Here is a 23382-nt window from a genome sequence, read left to right on the forward strand (position 1 = left end):
GATGCAATTTATTATTAATTCAGTGACGTTAGCTATGCTTTCGTATGTTTCCAGCCAGTCAATGCTGTACATCGCTACCCCCTGCATATATATTGGAGGAAATTAGTTTGCTTTCAATTTAAACCATTTAGGATTAGAGTGAACATAATTACATCGCAGATTCAAATGACTTGGAGACTTGCATACTGCTTGTTTTTATGCAATTTTCAGGAAAAATATCATGCAGAAATATCCTCAGAGGTATGAACTGAAGTTATGGTAGCGTCGAACATTGTACATCAGCTGGTTCCTATTGGTCAAGTGACAACACAGTTCTTCAGGTGGCCTTAAATCACCAAGAGCTCCATACCCCAAACAACATCTAAATTGACAGTTCCATGTTTCTTGGGTTTCCACATTGTCTTAGGCAATGTATCCTTTGTAAACACGCTGTAAAATCTCGTGATTTTAAGTTTGCTGACGAGTTTAACCAGATCTGTGTTATTAATCCTTTTTTCCAGTATCATTGCTGTGGGCCTTTATGTACAACCAAAGCCATTTCCTGTATTGTAAATATAGGCCTTTACCTATAGCAATAGCCTCCATGGTCATATTATGCCTTTCAGCTGCTTGTAATTACTTTTCGCTTTTTCGGGCGTTCTGTACTGCTTGAATTATATCAGCTCTCCTAACTAATGAAACCAGTAGCTGACAACCCAGCAAATGTAGGTATCGGAAACAGAATTATTCCACCAGATGTCTTTGATATTTGTAGGAACGTGGGCGTTTTAACACATCATTTCCTTCCTTCCTTTCTGCCTAAAGGCACCTTTTGCAGCTGTCACCAATTTTTTAAATATCCCATAGGTTTTTCTTCTTCTTTAGTATACAGTGAACTGAATTCAGTAATGCTTGAAGGTTAGTCCAGTACCCAATTTAAGTTCGAGCAAACATTGCCTTATCAACCACATATTCAGAAATAGCTTGTGCTGCATGAATTACTGTTCCTTGACATACCTGTGTAGCCTTATCAATGAATATTTGCTCTGCAATACGGTGATCTTTGTCTGTAGTGTAGGCAATGATGTGCACTTTGTATACATTGTCCAATGCATTAAAGCCCTTTTCACCATAAGCTAGGTGCTATTTTAGTTTTGTTCCAGCTCCACAGAAATTGTATCCAGAGATATACACTTCTGATGGCAGATTCTCGAGAATACCACCTCCAACTTTGTTGATACGTTTCGTAGCACTCATGTCACACTACTGCATGGTTTCAGCTTTGCTTCTCGAATTACATAGAAAATTGTAGGTGTTCACCCAGCTGTTGAGCTTTGATGAGAAACTAAGCCATTTCATCAATGCCCTGTTCCTTTGACATCATATGATCCGCTCTATGAGGAACATAATGGGTTCAAAGCTTTCTTGTAATCTCTTTGTGACTTCAATAGGTTTGCTCTTAATTCTGTGGTGAATAATGTGATTATACTCGTCAATGATTTTTGGCTGTATGTTCAGCCATTTGCACATACATTGAAGATTAAATTGCTTCCACATTCCATTTTTGATGGTCCAGTTCAACCATTTGGCAATACTGTTTCCAAATATGAGAATGTTGAGTCGTGGCTTATCTCACTTAATTCGAATTCTGCTTTGAAATGTCTATCGTAAAATTCACTTCCATCATATGTCTTCAAGGTTGATGGACAGTCGATTCAGTCCTGTCTGCAACAACTCTTCAGAAACTTCTCAAACCTCCTACCCTGTGTTTACATTCAAAGATAAGGTCCAAGCGAAATTGGAATGTGTCTGTGACTGCGAGAATGTACTTGACACCATTATTTGATTGTAAGTAGTTTTGAATATCCAATAGATCAGCCGGGCATGCATAATCCATTCCTCGTATTATCAGATTTATTCTGCATGCAGGTCTGTAAAGCTCACGAACAACTCTCTTCACACTTACTCGACGATGCCTAATTTTCGTAGCCCAGGTAAGATCGATAATATTTTGTTCATGTGATCTGCAATCTCTTCACCAGCTAAAGCTGTAAACAGTTGTAATCGATCTATGATTCCATTTAGTTACCATAATTTATATATTCTAGATGTAGACTGTTTAGTGTTTCAGGCTGAACTTCGACAATTTTACCTGCACTAGGTGGAGCTGCTAATGCTGGTTCAGTTAAAATCCTGTATTTGTCGCTCTATGAGACTTCCATTCATCCTTTTGGGGTTTTACATGCGTTGGTCATATGTGATATTGGACCACATGTTTTTATAGTTTCAGGATATATTTTTAACAGTCAACATTTTCAAAATTATTAACTGTAACAGCCTAGGCAATCTTTCAAATTCCTTGTTCCCAATTCTTACTGCCTTCTTGGTTAAACATATTGAGTGCTTACCTAACAAATACGGTTTTGCCCTGATGACCCCATATGTTCTTTCTTAACTCAGCACTCCTCCTCCTCCTCCTCCTCCTCCTCCTCCTCCTCCTGGTTTCATCCATAGTCCATGACAGCTCTTTCAGCCTGTCAGTTACTGGCTGAAATGTTGCTGAGGGACACTGGTCTCGTTGCAGTTGACCTAACTTTCACGAAAGTAACTTCTGTCAAATTGTCTTCCACACCCCAGTTTTTAACAACATGCTGCTGCATAGTCATCCATTTTTGAGACAGTTTACAACTTACGTATATTCTGAGACAGTCTGTGGTGATGGGCTTGAAGTGCCTTAGCTATCACATTCTTGTTCCACATATGCGTTGGTTTTACATTGACTCCTTCAATTTTCTCGTTGATGCACAGGTCATATTGTTGAATTTGTGCAATCAACACGTCACCATTCATAGCACCTTCCTTGACAAGGCATTCAGTTCCATTACTTTAGTGTTGATTACCTCCATTTTTTGTCGAACGCACGTGCTTGGCATCCTCTGAATGAATGTGCAACATGTGTAAATTTGTACATAGTGTACAATATACTGACAGGTGCGTTTTGGTGCATTGCCTTTTTGAAGAATCATTTTGAAGTTTTGACTCTCATTCAGTTTAGTAGTTTGATCTGTAACCAGCAAGCTATACTGAGAGTTACTCCAGCAATCCTCGCATATAACGAATTCATTGAGTAGCATGTCAGTTCCTACATGTACTTGGAAAATATGCTTTAAATTCAGATTGTCCTGTTCGATTGTTACAAGGTTGGTGTATCCCAGACCAACAGCTTTGGTATGCTTAAGTATGTCTCGCTCAAATAAATTATATTCACTTCCATGTGCCGAGCTAAGGAGAAATGTCGGCGGATATCCTGATTTTCCACAGAGATGTTGCCAAAAATGAATATGCTGTTTGGTTTTACGTTTTCAGGTGGTGGAATATCACTGCTTTTGTTGGCAGTTTAGTATGTTAGTACCTTAACTCCATGCAAAATCTCCTGCAGTAGTTGATATTTTGATTGAAACAGAATTTTTGAAAAATATATGCATGCTCTAAGTGGACTCCCACAGGATATGTCAACAGTGTAAAAAGTAATTATTTTCCGCAGCATGAAACCCCAATAACCAAAGCACCTCTAATATCAGGAAGTAATGGTCCATTCGTCTCGTTCTTCAGATTCTACCTTCATCACTGCAGGACCAGTCATTTAAAAACCCTTGTGGTGAGACTGTTTTGTCCACTTGGTTATGGTGGTAACTGTTTATTTAGATTGAAATGGAGGGTATTTATAAACTCTTGCTTACAGCTGGGTATATAAACAAACCTAAATTAGATCGTAATTCAGTGCCCACATCTGGTAATGATGATTCATACATTTCCACTTCCATCAGTGCACAGAATGCATCATGGAATCGAGCTATGGTAGTTTCCAATGAGTGGAGATTTTGGCAAGCTATCGACAGTAAATTACTTGTAGAATATGTGACTGCCATCTTTGCCAACACTCTAGCTCATGCTGTACCGCATTTCATTAAAATGTTAAAAATCAGCTCCTGTAGATCTGTGCTCCCTCTGTTGTTAAATATTTTAACTGTACCAACTCTATCCCCTACAGAGATGGTATGATCACCTGGTAACATCAGGGGAGAACAAACTTTTCTGTGGAACAAGGCTGACATCTGCTTTGAGACATTGCATTGTCAGTGTCATTGATGCAAAGCGAATATTACTTTGTCATCACTAAATCGATGGTTTTCAAGAAATTCCACATACTAGAACTCCCTATTCGATATTACACTGACAGTAACATGCTTACACCCACTGGTATTCATACAGTAGGTTTGATTGAATGGCATTATGTTGACACCAGATGCCTGCTGCTGCAACGACTTCACCTTTGCTGCAAGGAAAGCATATAGTGTTCGTTAGAAGCTTATTTGCTCATTTTCTCTGTTCGTCAGCATTAATACTTAAATTGGCTCACAATGGGGACTTTTGATGCATGACTTGTCACAAGTGAGCGAATTATTTATCAATTGCTGTAAGTATATTTTCGCGACGTCTACTACTATTATAGTTGTAATGGTATTATTATTGTTATTGTTGTTGTTGTTATTTAGCTTCAAATCCCATATTTTGTGCACATGTGTGTATTTATCAGGCACATTTATAAGCTTTATAAACTGTGTGGTCCATAGAACCACTGGCTGAATTGCATCATTCCTTTGTGTTGTGTTACTTGCAGCACTTAGATCGCCCAATCCAGTGAAAGCTCTCATAGTAGCAGCAGTAGTACATCAGAGTACTGTGAGCTGACATGTTTCCATAAGAAGTGACTTATTTTAAATATTGTCCGTGTTCCTTACCTTCAACTCCTATACTTCATATATGTCTGTTTATTTACCATGTCAACTCTGGTATAGACAGATATAGTAATTGCTGTGTTCAGATGTGAATGAAGTTGGTGATTCTTCGCTCACAGCCCCAGGTAGTGTTGTCCACCAATTGGTCTACTGCTGCAGTCACCTTGGGTACTGCCCATACTGAGATTGACCTCTCACTTGGTCCGCAGCTCGTGGTCGTGCGGTAGCGTTCTCGCTTCCCGCGCCCAGATTCCCGGGTTCGATTCCCGGCGGGGTCAGGGATTTTCTCTGCTTCGTGATGATTGGGTGTTGTGTGCTGTCCTTAGGTTAGTTAGGTTTAAGTAGTTCTAAGTTCTAGCGCACTGATGACCTGAGATGTTAAGTCCCATAGTGCTCAGAGCCAAATAAATCATGGACAGGCAATGTTGGGACCTCCATAGCCTGGCAGCCAGTCATTGACTCACTGCTGCCCGCAGTTGGTAACGAAACGTCAGGAAGTAGTAGTTTTACAGATTGACCATGGCTTCTCAGGCCATAAGTTTTAACTAATGGGGGTGCTGACTGTGAAAGCCTATACAGTATGATAAGTACGGGTGGAGCTTACACCTACGAACTGGAATAAATTAATAAGTCCCCTTCACCAATGCTCTGACTTGGATGAAACATGCTGAACAGTTCAAAGAAAACTTGTCGTTTGAAATAGGTATGCCACTTGTAGAATTAGAGTTGGTGGGGACTTTCGTCTACCCTCGATATATTGGCGAAAATACAATGTCAGTGGTAGGCATAAAACGTCGTCGAAAAGCGAACTGAATGGTGTGTCTGATAATTATTTTGCACAGTGAGTTCAGAAACGCACTGAAAGTGTAAATGGTTGAGAAAACATCTTTGACATCTTAATAACCATGGCCAAACAGGGAGCGTAACAGGTACAGGGATTAGTGACCACAATGTTGTTGAGCCATGAAAAGTTCACAAGAGTGAATACTGTAACATCAAAACTCTCCAAAATAAACGCATAATACATGCCCTTGAAAAAGCAGATAAAAATTCACTTGACGCATCCCAAAGAGAGAGTTTCCACTCCTTCAGATAAGTCTTTCTAAACATAGCCCAGATGTGGTTTAAAGTAAAATATGTAAGAACTGAGAGATACATATCAAATAAATTAATAAGTGGTACTGACACACAACAGGTCAGACCAGTGTTTCAGAAGCAATGAAATACACATGCCAAATTTAAAGGAATGCAAAATCCACAGGATTGGCGAAGTTTTACAGAAGCTCGAAATTTAGTGCAAACTTCAATGAGGGAGGCTTTTAATAGTTTCCAGAACGACACTCTGTGTCGAAATCTGGCAGAAAACCCAAAGAAATTCTGGTTGTATGTAAAGTATACAATTGACAAGATGCATTAATACCTTCACTGCGCGATAACAATGGTATAGTTATTGAAGACAGTGCTACTAAATCCAGTTACTGAACACGGATTTTATCAATTCCTGCACAGGAAGAGCAAAGTATTGCAGAATTCTAATTAAGAATAACTGCCTATATGAGTAACTTAGAAGTGGGTATCCTAAATGTGTTGGAGTAGCTTAACACTTAAGAAAGGCAATGCCTCTTGGTCAGACTGTACATCACCCACGTTAAGAAAGGCATTGCCTCTGGGGCAGACTGTACACCACCCAGGTTCCTTTCAGAATATGCTGATACAATAGCTCCATACTTAGCAGTCATGTGCAACTCTTCAACTGCAGAACGATCAGTACCCAGAGACAGGAAAGTAGCACAAATTAGACCGGAAACCAAGAAAGGAAATGGGAGTAATCCGATGAAATGCCCACCCATACCACTAACGTAACTTTGCAGTAGGATTTTGGAAAATATAATCTGTTTGAACATTGTGAATGACCTTCAAGATATCATTTATGGACAAATAACCAACACATATTCGGAGAACATAATTCTTGTGAAACACAACAAGCTCTTTATTCTCGCAAAGTAATGACTAATTTGGGCAGATGACATTACATTGATTCCATATTTGTTGTTTTACAGAAAGCTTTTGACTCTATTCCTCATAAGTGATTTCCGATTACGTTGTGTGCCCCTGGAGTATCATCCTAGTTGTTTGCACTTATTCGTGATTTTGTACCAGGAAGGTAACAGTTCGTAATATCTGACAGAAAGTCATCGAAGTAATATCTGACGTTTCCCAAGTAAGTGTTATAGGCCCTCTCTTGTACCTGATCTATGTACACGATTTAAGAGAGAATCTGAGAAGCTCTCTTTGATTGTTTGCAGATTATGCTGTCATTTACCTTATTGTAAAGTCATCAGATGATCAAAACGAATTGTGAAGTGATAAAGATGTTTTTAAGATGTGAAAAATGACATTTGACTGTAAATAATGGAAAGTATGAAGTAAACCACAGGAGTATTGAAATGAATGTGCTAAATTTCGTTACCACGATAAATCATACAAACCTAAAAGCTGTGAACTCAACTAAATACATAGGGATTACACTTATGGGTAAATTAAATCGTAATATTCATATATATACTGCTCTGGAGGAAGCAAACCAAAGATTGGTTTTTTGGCAGACAACTTGGAAAATGTAACAAGTCTACCAAAGAAACTGCTTACACTGTGCTTGTCTGTCCTCTTGTGGAGTATTCCAGTGTGGTGTGGGACATCAAAGAAATTTAAAGGATAGCAGCTGTTTTTGTATTATCACGAAATCAGGGAGAGAGTGCTATGGATACGATACATGAACTGGGATGGCGGTAATTAGAACAAAGGCGTTTTTCGCTAGAGCCAGAGATTTTCGTGAAATATCAAACACGAATTTTGTCGTCAGAGTTTGATAATATTTTGTTGGCGCCCATCTATGTAGGGAGAAATTATCATCATAGTAAAGTACGAGAAATCAGAGCTCACATGGAAATATGTAACCCTGCACGCAATGAGAGTGGAATGGTAGAGAAGTAAATTAAAAATTATGGTTCGATGCCCATCTGCCAGGCCCTTAATTGTGAATTGCAGAGTTATCATGTAGATATAGATCATCAGGCATCATCGTCATCTTACATATATGCTTTTGCGCTTCGGACGTTTAGGTGGTGTGGCTGATAATTGTCTCAGAGCCACTTGCTCTTCACATATTTACTGACACTGTTCTCATTACATTTTCTGGAATACCATAGCAACAACAGCAAATTGCGTCAATATCTTCATCATCAGCACTCCCATTACAGTGTACCATGGACAAAAAGTTAATCAACTGAATACAGAAAATCGAATGCTTAGCAGTGGGATTTCTTTTTTGTTTTTGATATGTACAGTCGATGTCTTAATCAGTCATTGTCAAGATGCAAATGCTGAGAGAGTGTTGTGCATAGATGTTTCAAAAAGAAAGTAGAACCTCCTACTGATACAATAGTAACAAAACATAATGAGATTTACAGGTAGACTAGTTTTTAAACGTTTCTTGTAGGTACAGGCATGTTAAACAATTCGAACATATGCAACACTTCATACATGTTAATTGCAGTAACGTCATATGACATAATGGGCTCAGAGATGTGAGGTGCAAGGGGCAAAGTGTGCTGCATGATAGTTGATGGAGCACTGGCCATGGGAGTGGAGGTGTTCATGGCTGGATGCTTATGTTCATAACAGTGAATATGCATTTTAATTGTACTGAAATCTTGGTCCTGTGCATGCAGAGCCAAGGGCACTTCGAACAGGAGCTGCTAAAGCTACAAGTAGCAGAAGCACAGGGAGGAGGCACAAGGGTCCTCTCATCCCTCTCCTTCCCCCCCTGCCTTCCCATATCCCCTTTCCATCCTGTGCACCTCAGGCACTAGTTCTTTTCCTGTTTTCTCTCTAACTCTCCCACCCTCCCTTCCTCTCTCTGTCTTCCATGTATCTCCCCAGCCCGTATCTCCAGGTAGGTTGAGATTCCTAAACTGCCAGAAAGTTCTATACAGGCTTATAAATCCATAACCATTCAATGTATTGATAAGGTTTACAGCTCCTATGGAAATGATACCATCTTTTAACATGGAAAAATGTACTTCCACCCAATAAAAAGTTTTTCACCTTAGCAATCGCGTTTCTAGCTGGGAAATCTGGAAATTTTTTCTTGTTTGTATATACACCCAGTTAAGAAGGTATCTCTTTCATATGAAATGAAATGAAGTGCCTATTGAGAAGAAATGCAGTGCACAGGTGGTACAGCTGTTTTATCAGAACAGCAGCACTGCATTGCAGGAATATCATTGAAATACATGGCTGTGAAGAGGCCCCATGTCAATAATGTGTTGAAGAATACAATCAACGAATTTGAAGAAATAAGTGAATTGGGTGGTGCAGCAGATTGCCATAGCGATTGTTGAAGTTGCTTTTAGCTACAGCTAATCATGCAGCAGATGCCTCAAATTCTGCAGTAAATGCTAGCGTTCTCACAGGATCTCTGTCTCCCTCCCTCCCTCCCTCCCCCCCCTCCCCTCCTCCCCCCCTACCCACCCTCCCTCCACACACACGCTACCTCTGATTGCCTCCCCCCAGTCAACAGTTAAAAAGATTTGGTGGCACATTTTACACTACTATCTCTAGAAGGCTCTGAATGTGCTGCTAAAGAAGCCCCAAGATAGGCCACAACACTTTCATTTTGTCTTTATTTTTGGCACACATGGAAATGAGCGACTTTTGGCTGGGGAATATTCTTTGGATGGACATGGCATATTTTACTCTGCATAGGGCTGTGAATGCACAGAACTGTCACATATGGGGGTTTTCCTCCTAAATCTTGTGCAGGAACATCCACTGCTGCCAGCTTATGTGATAGTGTGGTGTGATTTCACAAGCCCCCTTCATTTTCAGTCAGTGTTTCTTGAAGATAATGACAAGTCATGCACCTCTTAGGAGTACAGTGACATCTGAATTTTATATGGACCTTCTTATGCAACGTGATTCCAGCATTTCATGAAAACACATGTACCATTATTTTGATGGTATGTCATTGTCGAGTGAACCATTGGTTTCATGTAAACTTCAGTATCATCTGCATCATATCTAGGCAGTTTCAAGATATGTGGCCTTCGAGATCCTCTGATATAAATTCATGTGACATGTGGATGTTGGGATATGTGAAAGATTTATTGGGGATGTATCCGGTTACCCCTGATCAGTAAGCTATCATATGATGATAGTCAATCTGATTACACTGTATATGATGTAGACAACTATTAACTATGTCATGTCATGCATACATCAAGTTGCAGAGGCAGTAGACCATTTTGAATATGTAACTTCTGATCATATGCTAACAAAGGTACCAGAACCACCATTATCATTGGTCTGATCGTTCGTCTCTTTTCCTGCCTGATATCTGATTCTCACTGCTTATAGCGCCATATTTTCACCTGGTGGCGGAAAGTGAAAAATTATTTTTCAGCATGCTCATTGAGGACACCAGTTAATATACATCCTACAATGTTACAGCATCCTGCAAAGTTTAGAGCCCACACTGCAGCACCCAGAACACTCTGTGTAATTAAAATCAGTTAAAACGCCTCGGATCGATTTCTTGTTATGAAAACAGGGTGCTTTTCAGACAATTTTGCCCTCAGTAAATTCCTAATAAAGTTGCTATGACGTCTAGCAGATACCACACTCGTTCTATGATTGCCACTCAGCAGGGGTTTTTATCAACAGCTTGTGTTTATTGTTATTACAGTGTAATAGTTATGGTGACCTCTGTCAGTGTCTCTTACATTGTGCAGTGTGCCACATGTCTCCCTAACCATTCAAACCAGTCAGATCGGACTTCTTTTCTCCATGAGTTCTGTCCACAGCTCGTGATCTAGTAGCTAACATTGCTGCTTCTGGATCATGGGATCCTGGATTCGATTCCTGGCTGGGTTGGGGACCTTCTCTGCCTAATGACTGGGTGTTTGCATTTTCCTCACCATTTTATCATCATCATTCGTGACAGTGGCAACATTGGACTGTGTAAAAAAAGACCTTAAAAATTGGGACTGATGACTGTGCAGTTGAGTGACCCATAAACCAATCATCATCATACATGACTTCTGAGAGTAAGAGAACTGTACTTCATCGTATATTTCGGTAAATGATTTATGAAGTTGTGCATGACACTAATATTCATCAAGATTAAATGATGGAAATTGGTGATACAAATTCAGAAAATGGCTTGGTGGTGGTGGTGGTGGTGGTGGTGGTGGTGGTGGTGGTGGTCGTTGTGAAAATAACAACAGAGGACATACTCATATCACCATGACTCCTTCTTTTATTGTAGGGGAAACTCAAATGGAGACATGCACAATCCAAGCAATGTTTATGCTAGACAATATAACATTGCTTTGCAGATTCCTGCCCTGTGACTCAGTGGTAATGCGTTGGGCAGGAATCGAGACATTGAACTAGAAATCAGGTGTACTTTTCCCTGAAGATATTTTAGATATTCAACAGTGATGAAAAAAAATCTTGATAATATAAAAATGTTCAAAAGAACATACCTTCTTTGCGTGTTATTAATGTTTCTGAGATAAGATTTAAAAGGCTTGCTTGTATTCACAACAGTCTCCAACCCTGACATCAAGTGCACTGACAATCTTTCCTTAGTAGGTGGAACCAGATGTAATAGTTTCACAGTGATGTAAGAAACGACCCACCAGGGTAGCCGAGAGAACTAACACACTGTTTCCTGGATTCCAGTAGGCGTGCTGACCCCGGATAGAATCCACCTGGCAGATTAACGACGAAGGGCCAGTGTGCTGGCCAGCCTGGATGTGGTTTTTAGGTGGTTTTCTACACCCTGCTAGGTGAATAGCAGGCTGGTCACCACCTTCCACCTCAGTTACACAGCTTGCAGACATTCGCATTTTCCCATGCATTACACTGGATGGAAACAGTTGGAGTACATTAATTTACTAATTATATCCCGGAACGGGGGGGGGGGGGGGGGAGGGACTTTGGGAATGGCACTTTGCAACCAGCCTCGGCCAAAAGACTGAGTAAAGGTTGCGAAGTCCCATTGGTCCCCCAACCCAACTAGTTGTTGGGTAGAGGAGTACTGGCGTAGATAAATCGAATGTAAGAAACTGTTTTTGTTCATAATGACAGCCGTTTGGTTGGAAAATTGAGAGAACAAAGGAAGGAATAAAATAGAGGTAACAGCTATCATGCCAAAATTTTTAACAAATGTGGTGTAAACCATCAGCAGTGTTACTGTCCAGGCTGTAGTATGTGTGTTCATAAAATACATCTGCACTTCCATCATCACTACAACCATCAAAAAGAAATGCAAAGTATATCTATTTAAAAAAGCTGATAAGAATGCTCTTAAGGCCCTCTTAAGAGACAGTCTTCACTCCTTCCGATCCGATCATGTAAGTGTAGAAAAGTTGTGGTATGTTTTCAAAGAGACAATATCGATAGCAATTGAGAGATAAATATCACATAGATTAATGTGGTATACTAGTGCCACTAAAGCGGATTTATTAAAGACGGTTTTCCGGAACTCCTTCACCAAAGAAGACGAAGTAAATATTCCTGAATTCCAATCAAGAATAACTGCCAAGATGAGAAACATAGAAGTAGATATCCTCGGAGTAACAAAGGAGCTTAAGTCACTTAATAATGGCAAAGCCTCCGGTCCAGACTGTATACCAGTCAGGTTCCTCTCAGAGTATGCTGATAAAATAGTTCCATATTTAGCAATAATATACAACTCGCTCACCAAAAGATCCTTACCTAAAGACTGGAAAATTGCTCAAGTCACACAAATACCCAAAAAGGGAAGTAGGAGTAATTCGCTAAATTACAGGCTTATATCACTAACGTCGATTTGCAGTAGGGTTTTGGAACATATACTGTATTCAAACATTATGAAGTACCTCGAAGAAAACGATTTATTGACACAGTCAGCATGGTTTCAGAAAATATCGTTCTTGTGAGACACAACTGACTCTTTATACTCTGAAGTAATAAGTGTTATCGACAAGGAATGTCAAATTGATTCCATATTTTTAGATTTACAGAAGGCTTTCGACACTGTTCCTCACAGACGTCTTCTAACCAAACTGTGTGCCTACAGAGTATCGCCTCAGTTGTGCGACTGGATTCATGTTTCATGTCATAAAGGTCATAGTCCATACTAATTGACGGAAAGTCATCGAGTAAAACAAGTAATATCCGGCATTCCCCGCTATTGTTCCTGATCTATATTAACAACATAGGAGACAATGTGGGTAGCCGTCTTAAATTGTTTGCAGATGATTCTGTCATTTACCGTCTTGTAAAGTCATCACATGATTAAAACGACTTACAAAATGATTTAGATAAGATATCTATATGGTGCAAAAAGTGGCAACTCACCCTGAATTAGGGAAAGTATGAAGTTATTCACATGACTCCTAAAAGAAGTGTGCTAAATTACGATTACACGATAAGTCACACGAAACTGAAGGCAGTAAATTAAACTAAATACTTAGGGATTACAAATAACCTAAATTCGAACGATCACATAGATAATATTGTGGGTAGAGAAAAAGGGAGAGAAGGAAACATAGTCGGTGAATATGGATAGGGGGTAAGAAATGAAAGAGGAAGCCGTCTGGTATAATTTTGCACAGAGCATAACTTAATCATAGCTAACACTTAGTTAATGAATCATAAAAGAATGTTGTACACATGGAAGAATCCTGGAGATACTAGAAGGGATCAGATAGATTATATAATGGTAAGACAGAGACTTATGAACCAGGTTTTAAATTGTAAGACATTTCCAGGGGCAGATGTGGACTCTGACCACAATCTATTGGTTATGAACTGTGTATTAAAACTGAAGAAACTGCAATGGGAATTTAAGGAGATGGGACCTGGATAAACAGACTAAATCAGAGGTCGTACAGAGTTTCATGGAGAGGATAAGGGAACAATTGTCACGAATGGGGGAAAGAAATACAGTAGAAGAAGAATAGGTAGCTTTGAGGAATGAAATAGTGAAGGCAGCTCAGGATCAAGTAGGTAAAGACGAGGGCTAGTAGAACTCTTTGGGTAACAGAAGAAATATTGAGTTTAATTGATGAAAGGAGAAAATATAAAAATGCAGTAAATGAAGCAGGCAAAAAGGAATACAAACGTCTCAAAAATGAGATTGAAAGGAAGTGCAAAATGGCTAATCAGGGATGGCTAGAAGACAAATGTAAGGCTGTAAAGGGTTATCTCACGAGGGTAAGATAGATACTGCCTACAGGAAAATTAGAGAGACCTTTGGAGAAAAGAGAGCCACTTCCATGAATATCACGAGCTCAGATGGAAACCCAGTTGTAAGCAAAGAAGGGAAAGCAGAAAGGTGGAAGGAGTATACAGGGTGTTAGAAAAAGGTACGGCCAAACTTTTAGGAAACATTCCCCACACACAAAGAAAGAAAATATGTTATGTGGACATATGTCCGGAAACGCTTACTTTCCATGTTAGAGCTCATTTTATTACTTCTTTTCAAATCACATTAATCATGGAATGGAAACAAACAGAATCAGAACATACCAGCGTGACTTCAAACACTTTGTTACAGGAAATGTTCAAAACGTCCTCCGTTAGCGGGGATACATGCATCCACCCTCCATCGCATGGAATCCCTGATGCGCTGATGCATCCCTGAAGAATGGCGTATTCTATCACAGCCATCCACAATATGAGCATGAAGAGTCTCTACATTTGGTACCAGGGTTGCGTAGACAAGAGCTTTCAAATGCCCCCATTAATAAAAAGTCAAGGCGGTTGAGGTCAGGGGAGCGTGGAAGCCATAGAATTGGTCTGCCTCTACCAATCCATCGCTCACCGAATCTGTTGTTGAGAAGTGTACAAACACTTGGACTGAAACGTGCAAGAGCTCCATCGTACATGAACCACATGTTGTGTCATACTTGTAAAGGCACATGTTGTAGCAGCACAGGTATAGTATCCCGTATGAAATCATGATAACGTGCTCCATTGAGTGTAGGTGGAAGAACATGGGGCCCAGTCAAGACATCACCAACAATGCCTGCCCAAATGTTCACAGAAAATCTGTGTTGATGAAGTGATTTCACAATTGCGTGCGGATTCTCGTCAGCCCACACATGTTGATGGTGAAAATTTACAATTTGATCACGTTGAAATGAAGCCTCATCCGTAAAGAGAACATTTGCACTGAAATGAGGACTGACACATTGTTGGGGGATGAACCATTCGCAGAAGTGTACCCGTGGAGGCCAATCAACTGCTGATAGTGCCTGCACACGCTGTACATGGTACGGAAACAACTGGTTCTCCCGTAGCGCTCTCCATTCAGTGACGTGGTCAACGTTACCTTGTACAGCAGCAACGTCTCTGACGCTGACATTAGAGTTATCGTCAACCACACAAAGAATTGCCTCATCCATTCTCCTCGTTGTTCTAGGTCTTCCCCAGTCGCGAGTCATAGGCTGGAATGTTCCGTGCTCCCTAAGACCCTGATCCATTGCTTCGAACATCTTCCCGCCTGGACACCTTCGTTCTGGAAATCTGTCTCGATACAAACGTACCATGCCACGGCTATTGCCCCGTGCTAATCCATACATCAAATGGGCATCTGCGAACTCCACATTTGTAAACATTGCACTGACTGCAAAACCACGTTCGTGATGAACACTAACCTGATGATGCTACGTACTGATGTGCTTGATGCTAGTACTGTAGAGCAATGAGTCGCATGTCAATACAAGCACTGAAGTCAACATTACCTTCCTTCAATTGGGCCAACTGGCGGTGAATCGAGGAAGTACAGTACATACTGACGAAACTAAAATGAGCTCTAACATGGAAATTAAGCGTTTCCGGACACATGTCCACATAACACTGTTCCTTTATTTGTGTGAGAGGAATGTTTCCTGAAAGTTTGGCCGTACCTTTTTGTAACACCTTGTATAGAGAGTCTATACAAGGCGATGTGCTTGAGGACAATATTATGGAAATGGAAGAGGATTTAGATGAAGATGAAATGGGAGATACGATACTGCATAAAGAGTTTGACAGAGCACTGAAAGACCTGAGTCAAAACAAGGCCCCGGGAGTGGACAACATTCCATTAGAACTACTGATGGCCTTGGAAGAGCCAGTCCTGACAAAACTCTACCATCTGGTGAGCAAGATGTATGAAACAGGCGAAATACCTTCAAACTTCAAGAAGAATATAATAATTCCAAGCCCAAAGAAAGCAGGTGTTGACAGATGTGAAAATTACCGAACTATCAGTTTAATAAGTCACAGCTGCAAAATACTAACGCGAGTTCTTTATAGATGAATGGAAAAACTGTTACAGGTCGGCCTCTGAGAAGATCAGTTTGGATTCCATAGAAATATTGGAACACGTGAGGAATACTGACTCTGACTTATCTTAGAAGAAAGATTAAGGAAAGGCAAACCTATGTTTCTAGCATTTGTAGACTTAGAGAAAGCATTTGACAATGTTGACTGGAATACTCTCTTTCAAATTCTAAAGGTGGCAGGGATAAAATACAGGGAGTAGAATTCTGTTTACATTTTGTACACAAATAAGATGGCAATTAAGAGTAGAGGGGCGTGAAAGGTAAGCAGTGGTTGTGGAAGGGAGTGAGACAGGGTTGTAGCCTCTCCCCGATGTTATTCAATCTGTATATTGAGCAAGCAGTAAAGGAAACAAAAGAAAAATTCGGAGTAGGTATTAAAATCCATGGAGAAGAAATAAAAACTTTCAGGTTCACTGATGACATAGTAATTCTGTCGGAGACAGCAAAGGACTTGGAAGAGCAGCTGAACAGAATGGACAGTGTCTTGAAAGGAGGATATAAGATGAACATCAACAAAAGCAAAACTAGGATAATGGAATGTAGTCGGGTGATGCTGAGGGAATTAGATTAGCTGGTGAGCCACTTAAAGTAGTAGGTGAGTTTTGCTATTTGGGGGGAAAAATAACTGATGATGGACGAAGTAGATAGGATATAAAATGTAGACTGGCAATGGCAAGGAAAGCGTTTCTGAAGAAGAGAAATGTATGAACATAGAGTATAGATTTAAGTGTCAGGAAGTCGTTTCTGAAAGTATTTGTATGGAGTGTAGCCATGTATGGAAGTGAAACATGGAGGATAAATAGTTTGGACAAAAACAGAATAGAAGCTTTCGAAATGTGGTGCTACGGAAGAATGCTGAAGATTAGATGGGCAAGATGGGTAGATCACATAACTAATGAGGAGGTATTGACTAGAATTGGGGAGAAGAGTTGTGGCACAACTTGACAAGAAGGACTGGTTGGTAGGACATGTTCTGAGGCATCAAGGGATCACAAATTTAGCATTGGAGGGCTGCGTGGAGGGTAAAAATTGTAGAGGGAGACCAAGAGATGAATACACTAGCAGATTCAGAAGGATGTAGGTTGCAGTAGGTACTGGGAGATGAAGAAGCTTGCACAGGATAGAGTAGCATGGAGAGCTGCATCAAACCAGTCTCAGGACTGAAGACAACAACAACAACAACAGAGCAAACCAAAGACTGCAATTCATTGCCAGAACACTTAGAAGGTGCAACAGGTCTACTAGAGATACTGCTTACACCACGCTTGTCCACCCTTTTCTGGAGTATTGCTGTGTGGTGTGGGATCTGCGTCAGGTGGGACTGACGGATGACACTGAAAAAGTACAAAAAACGGAAGCTCGTTTTTTATAATCGCGAAATAAGGGACATAGTGTCAGAGACATGGTGTGTGAATTGGAGTGGTAATCATGAAAACAGACGTTTTTCGTTGTGACAGGATCTTCTCATGAAATTTCAATCACCAGTTTTCTCCTCCGATTGGGAAAACATTCTGTTGGCACCCACTTACATAGGGAAAAACGATCATCACGATAAAATAAGAGAAATCAGTGTTCGCACAGAAAAATTTAAGTGCCCCTAGTGAGTTTGAAAGTGCTTCGTTGAACCATCTGCGAGGCACTTTATTGTGAATAGGAGAGTAATCGTGTAGATGTAGATGAATAGTTTATCAATGTACCTGCCACACAAAATGCTGTACAGTAAAGATTAGGGATATGACACAAGCACGCAGTATCTACACAATGCTTACATGGTGGTCTCTAAAGCAATTGATAAATAAAAACCTCAAAATTTATTTATTGCTAAAGCTTTCCAGAAATTCTGTTTCTTATTCTGGTAGGTTTATGGTTGACTGGCATATTGTAAAATTTTAACTGTAAGTTTTATTTCTAGTAGTTTGACAAACAGAAAGGTATTTGTTTGAAATCTTATTTGCATATTTTTCTGATGTATTTTATCATTATTAGTGTTCAGTTACTTCACTTACATGTGTATGAAAATACAAGTTGTAAATTATTGAGTTATAAAAGTTACAATATTTAGTGATTCAGTTGTCAACTTCTGGAATCTGACACACCATGATACCAGTTACATTTTAAAAAATCGTGTGATCCAACTAATTGTTGAAAAACACTCGAAATTTACCAGATACCATGCCAAACAAAACTATATACTCAACACAATGCAAAAAAATGAAAAGGTACAGTCAGAACAAAAGAAAACTCTGGAGCCTGCACACCTTCAGTAGTTTGTAATCTTTCATATCGATCCATGTACATACTGGGGACCTGAAAAGCATTACAGTTCTTTTCTGTGGGAAAGGGTTTAACTGCAGGTATAATAATGAAACCCAGATACTACAGGTGTAACTCATCCATCAGCTGTTATTACCGCCACTCAGTATGTAGTGTTACCCTTCAGTATTTAATGGGTGATGATGTGACCATTTATGTGTGTGTCCTTCAGTCAATGGTGTTCTGCAATGCCAGGAGACCAGATGTTGGGAAGATGTAAAAATTTTCAAGAAGGCTCACTCCAAGTGTACTGGAAAATTTGCAACCATTTCCATCTGTTCAGACAATGTTTCCATTTGTGGAAGGCTTCATATAAGTTGCAGTGCCAAAAACAGTTTTAGATTAAAACCCACTGCAAGTGTGTCATTCACATTCATTCATCAGTATGCAAATTTGTTCCCTTGATTGCTGTCACATTGATTCTTGTTCATGAACAGTCATTGTCCAGCTGATCAACATCCATTGTAGGTAACTAATGAAAATATTGATGCTTGCACTAGTAATTGATTTATTTGGAACAAAAAATTTGTTTACCAGGTGAAATAAATTTACCATTTCTAGAGGTGAAAGTGTTGGCGAAACAAGGAGAATGCACTTACAGAGCTAACATAATGGGAGAGGAATATTTAGAAATTATTTCTCTTAAATAAATCTTAAATACCTTGAACTTAAAAATTTTGAATTAAAACATGTAACTGATTCATTTTTTGATACATTTCATAAATTGACTTGTAGCACTGTATTTTAAAAAAGATTGTAACAGGTGAAAGTGAAGTATTTTAGTTCTAATCTAAAAATTTCAGATCAAATCGGCAGTGACTCAGAATAATCATTATTGAATTTCCTCTCGTTATTTTCGTTTTAAACCACTTTTACCTCATCAGTTCTTTACTTCTGGTGGAATATTATAATTTTAAATCAGTAACAGTTACTGAATATGTCATTTCTTATGCACTTTTATGACTTGTGGCCTATAGTACTGGATTTATGGTCACTCAAATATTGTTTCTTTGTTGTATATCTCAATATTTAACATTATCCTCCTCACTCTTCAGATTTACTCAGATTACTGGTGGGAGTTGCAGCATATCATGTGAAGAAACTTGTCACCATAGACTGGTCCAGGATGAGTTGGTGATAGACATGGAGAAGTCAACACATGGGTTCAGTACCAATACAGAAGATGTGACTATTCATAAGGAATGCTCCGTTGCCACCCAATATGACTGTAGTACAAGGGAAAAGGAATTACATGTATATAGCTGTAATTTCTGCCAACAGAGCTTTTCTTCAAAATACAGACTCATAATGCATGTGTTTATGCACATTGATGGAAGACAACCACCTTCGTATATTTGTAAGTGGTGTGGTGAGGTATTTCACAGTAATGTTGGCTTGAAAAAGCATATGAGAATGAGTGAGAATCGTCAAGTTTTAACTGCTGACAGTCATGAGAAATATCGACATAGTGAAGAGCATCAAACCACTACCTCGTTGGATAGCGAGCCAGAAGTTTCTGTCACAGAACACAATGAGCAGTCTTCATGTAAGGAAACTTGGAAAGATTCAAAGAAGCCCTCTAATGACATATGTAACACACATATGACAAATGATAGAGAGAAAACAAGTAATTATGGAACTTTGTCTATAGCTGTTAATGTCAGTGCCCAGGCTGATCTACTTACTGCAAACAGAACCGACAGATGTGGTTTTTGTGGCAAATTGTTTGCTAGGTCAGGTGATCTCGAGAGACATGTTTCCATTCATACTGGGAAAAGACTTCACAAATGTGATATTTGTGAGAAACGGTTTGCGCAGTCACGTTATCTAAAGGCTCACACATTAATTCACACTGGAAAGAAACCTTACATGTGCGAGATTTGTGGGAAATCTTTTACTATGTCAAGCCATCTCAAGAAACACGTATTAATTCACACTGGAAAGCAACCTCACAAATGTGAGATTTGTGGGAAATCTTTTACCGTGTTAGGCGCTCTCAAGAAACATGGATTAATTCACACTGGAAAGAAACCTCACAAATGTGAGATTTGTGGGAAATCTTTTACTGTGTTAGGTGATCTCAAGAAACATGTATTAATTCACACTGGAAAGAAACCTCACAAATGTGAGATTTGTGGGAAATCCTTTACCATATTAGGCAATCTTAACAAACATTTATTAATTCACACTGGAGATAAACCTCACAAATGTGAGATTTGTGGGAAATCTTTTGCTAGGGCAGATCATTGCAAGACACACACATTATCTCACACTGGAAATAAACCTCACAAATGTGAGATTTGTGGGAAATCTTTTACTATATTAGGCAATCTTAACACACACTTATTAATTCACACTGGAAAGAAACCTCACAAATGTGGGATTTGTGGGAAATCTTTTACTATGTTAGGTGATCTCAAGAAACATGTATTAATTCACACTGGAAAGAAACCTCACAAATGTGAGATTTGTGGGAAATCCTTTACCATATTAGGCAATCTTAACAAACATTTATTAATTCACACTGGAAATAAACCTCACAAATGTGAGATGTGTGGGAAAGCTTTTGCGTTGTCATGCTATCTGAAGGAACACACATTGATTCACACTGGAAATAAACCTCACAAATGTGAGATTTGTGGGAAATCCTTTGCTAGGGCAGATCATCGCAAGAGACATCTATTATTTCACACTGGAAATAAACCTCACAAATGTGAGATTTGTGGGAAAACTTTTACTATGTTAGATGATCTCAAGAAACATGTATTAATTCACACTGGAAAGAAACCTCACAAATGTGAGATTTGTGGGAAATCCTTTACCATATTAGGCAATCTTAACAAACATTTATTAATTCACGCTGGAAAGAAACCTCACAAATGTGAGATCTGTGGGGAATGTTTTGCTACATCAGGTGATTTCAAGACACATGCATTTGAACACACTGGAAGTGGACCTCACAAATGTGGTATCTGTGACAAAAAGTTTCACTTACTTGGATACTCTCAAGACACATGCATTACTTCACATCAGAAAGAAAATGTAAGTATGTGTTAGTTTACGCAAATAGGTTTTCATGGTTGGTGCCCTCAAGGCCTATAAAATAATGTATGTACCAGGGGACAATAAATTGTACTCTCAGTGAAATAACTTTAAAATCTGGTAGAATTGTAAAAAAATTTGTTATGATGTGTACTATAGAGCGCTAACAGATAATGTGACAAAAAGTTCATATCTGTAGCTCCAGATGTCAAGCAAAGGTATTACCAAATACTCAAGAAACACGAATCAAATGTGTTTTTGCCATTAGCACTGCTGCTTTTTCCTATTGATCTTGCGACAAGAAGATTGTGAATTGTGATAAATCCTTACATTTGTCAGTAATCGTAAGTATCTTGCAATATTCAGTATAAGGCCAAGGAAATGTGATGACTTGCTGCTTAATATTCCAAACAAAGTCATCATGTAGTACTTGTAACTCTGTATTTTAGAAACAGTGACAGTAAAAATATATTCATGGCACTTGCTTCATTGAGGCTCAATACTGGAGAAACATGATTATAACAATTATTGTACTCAGATATGTTTTCTCAAGAGACTTGGTGTGTCATTAATAGTGTGTACATTTATGTTCTGTTGGTACTAATCCTGCGTTAGTAAACATAACAACAATTATAAGAACCTGCTTAATAGCACGTTCGGCCACCTTTGGAATACAGTACTTTGACAATTCTACATGATATGGACTTGACACATCATTTACATGTTTCTGGGTGTATGTTGCACCAGTTGTATTCCACACATTCAGATTAGCTAAATGGTATGGTTCAAGACATCAGTGTTAATTACCATGCTACTCAGACCATGCGCATGTGACATGGACAATTATCCCGCTGAAAGATGCCTCCACTATGGGAGAGCACACCAGGAATGAAGGAATCCATGCAGTTGCAATAAATGTCATGTAGTCTGCAACTGTCATGATGCCTTCAGGAATGAAGGAATCCAGGCAGTTGCAATAAATGTCATGTAGTCTGCAACTGTCATGATGCCTTCTGTTGCTAACAGGTGACCCACAGGAGCCAAAGTGACTGCCCCCATAGCATAATGGGCCCTCTATTTGGTTCCATTCATTTAGATGATAGCATATCTGGATGTGCAACTGACCTGGTGTAACAGGAAATGTCACCCATCCTGACAGTTAACATTTGAAATGACCTTCACTCCAGCGTCAATGATCCCTTGCCCACTGCAGTTGCAGGTGAACATTTTGGTGGATCGGTATGGAAACATACAGCGACCATATGTTCCAGAGCCACACATTCAACAATGTACATTGAACTGTGGGTTTCAAAACGTGTATGGCTGCCCCAGTGTTGTTTTGTCATTAGATATGCCACATATTGCCACATCTCCAGCTTTACAGAGCAGGCAAGCTTCTGACCTCCATACTTTGTGAAGAAGTATAGATGTATTACATCTTATCATAATGTTATGGACTTATTACCTTTCAGCCACTTTCCTCAGATGTTCACAACAGTAGCATAGATCCATTGTACCAACTTCACCACTTTTGAGGTGCTAGTTCCCAACTGCAATGCCACTTTAACTTGCCCTTTGCTAAAGTCACTTACATAATTAAATTTACATGTTAGGAGCTCATCTTACTGATAGAACAAAAAGTGTAAATCTGTGGTCTGCTTATATACTTGTAATCTGCTTACTGCATCTTGTGCATACAACGTGGCGTTCATTCTCCTCATGAACAGTGTTCATCACATTTTTGCCCATCAGTGCATCTTCATGTAAATGGGTCAGATGCAGAAATGTGTAATCTAAGAAATTCATCATGCTTGGTTGCCATTTACACTAGTGCACAATAGCTATATTTTTTGTGAAATATTTTT

The 23382-nt window shown here is 39.3% G+C and overlaps 1 protein-coding gene across 1 annotated transcript in view; it reads left to right on the forward strand.

Annotated features, from left to right (window-relative positions):
* The window catches only part of LOC124719838 (zinc finger protein 708-like), a 109695-nt gene extending 88023 nt beyond the window's left edge, over positions 1–21672 (forward strand). Inside the window, exon 7 of the mRNA XM_047245025.1 lies at positions 19531–21672. Coding sequence (XP_047100981.1) covers positions 19531–21532 — 2002 coding nt within the window. The 3' untranslated portion in view covers positions 21533–21672. The remainder of the gene's footprint in view (positions 1–19530) is intronic.
* Positions 21673–23382: the final 1710 nt, after the last annotated feature.

The sequence above is a fragment of the Schistocerca piceifrons genome, chromosome 11, assembly GCF_021461385.2.
Source record: "Schistocerca piceifrons isolate TAMUIC-IGC-003096 chromosome 11, iqSchPice1.1, whole genome shotgun sequence".
Classification (NCBI taxonomy): domain Eukaryota; kingdom Metazoa; phylum Arthropoda; class Insecta; order Orthoptera; family Acrididae; genus Schistocerca; species Schistocerca piceifrons.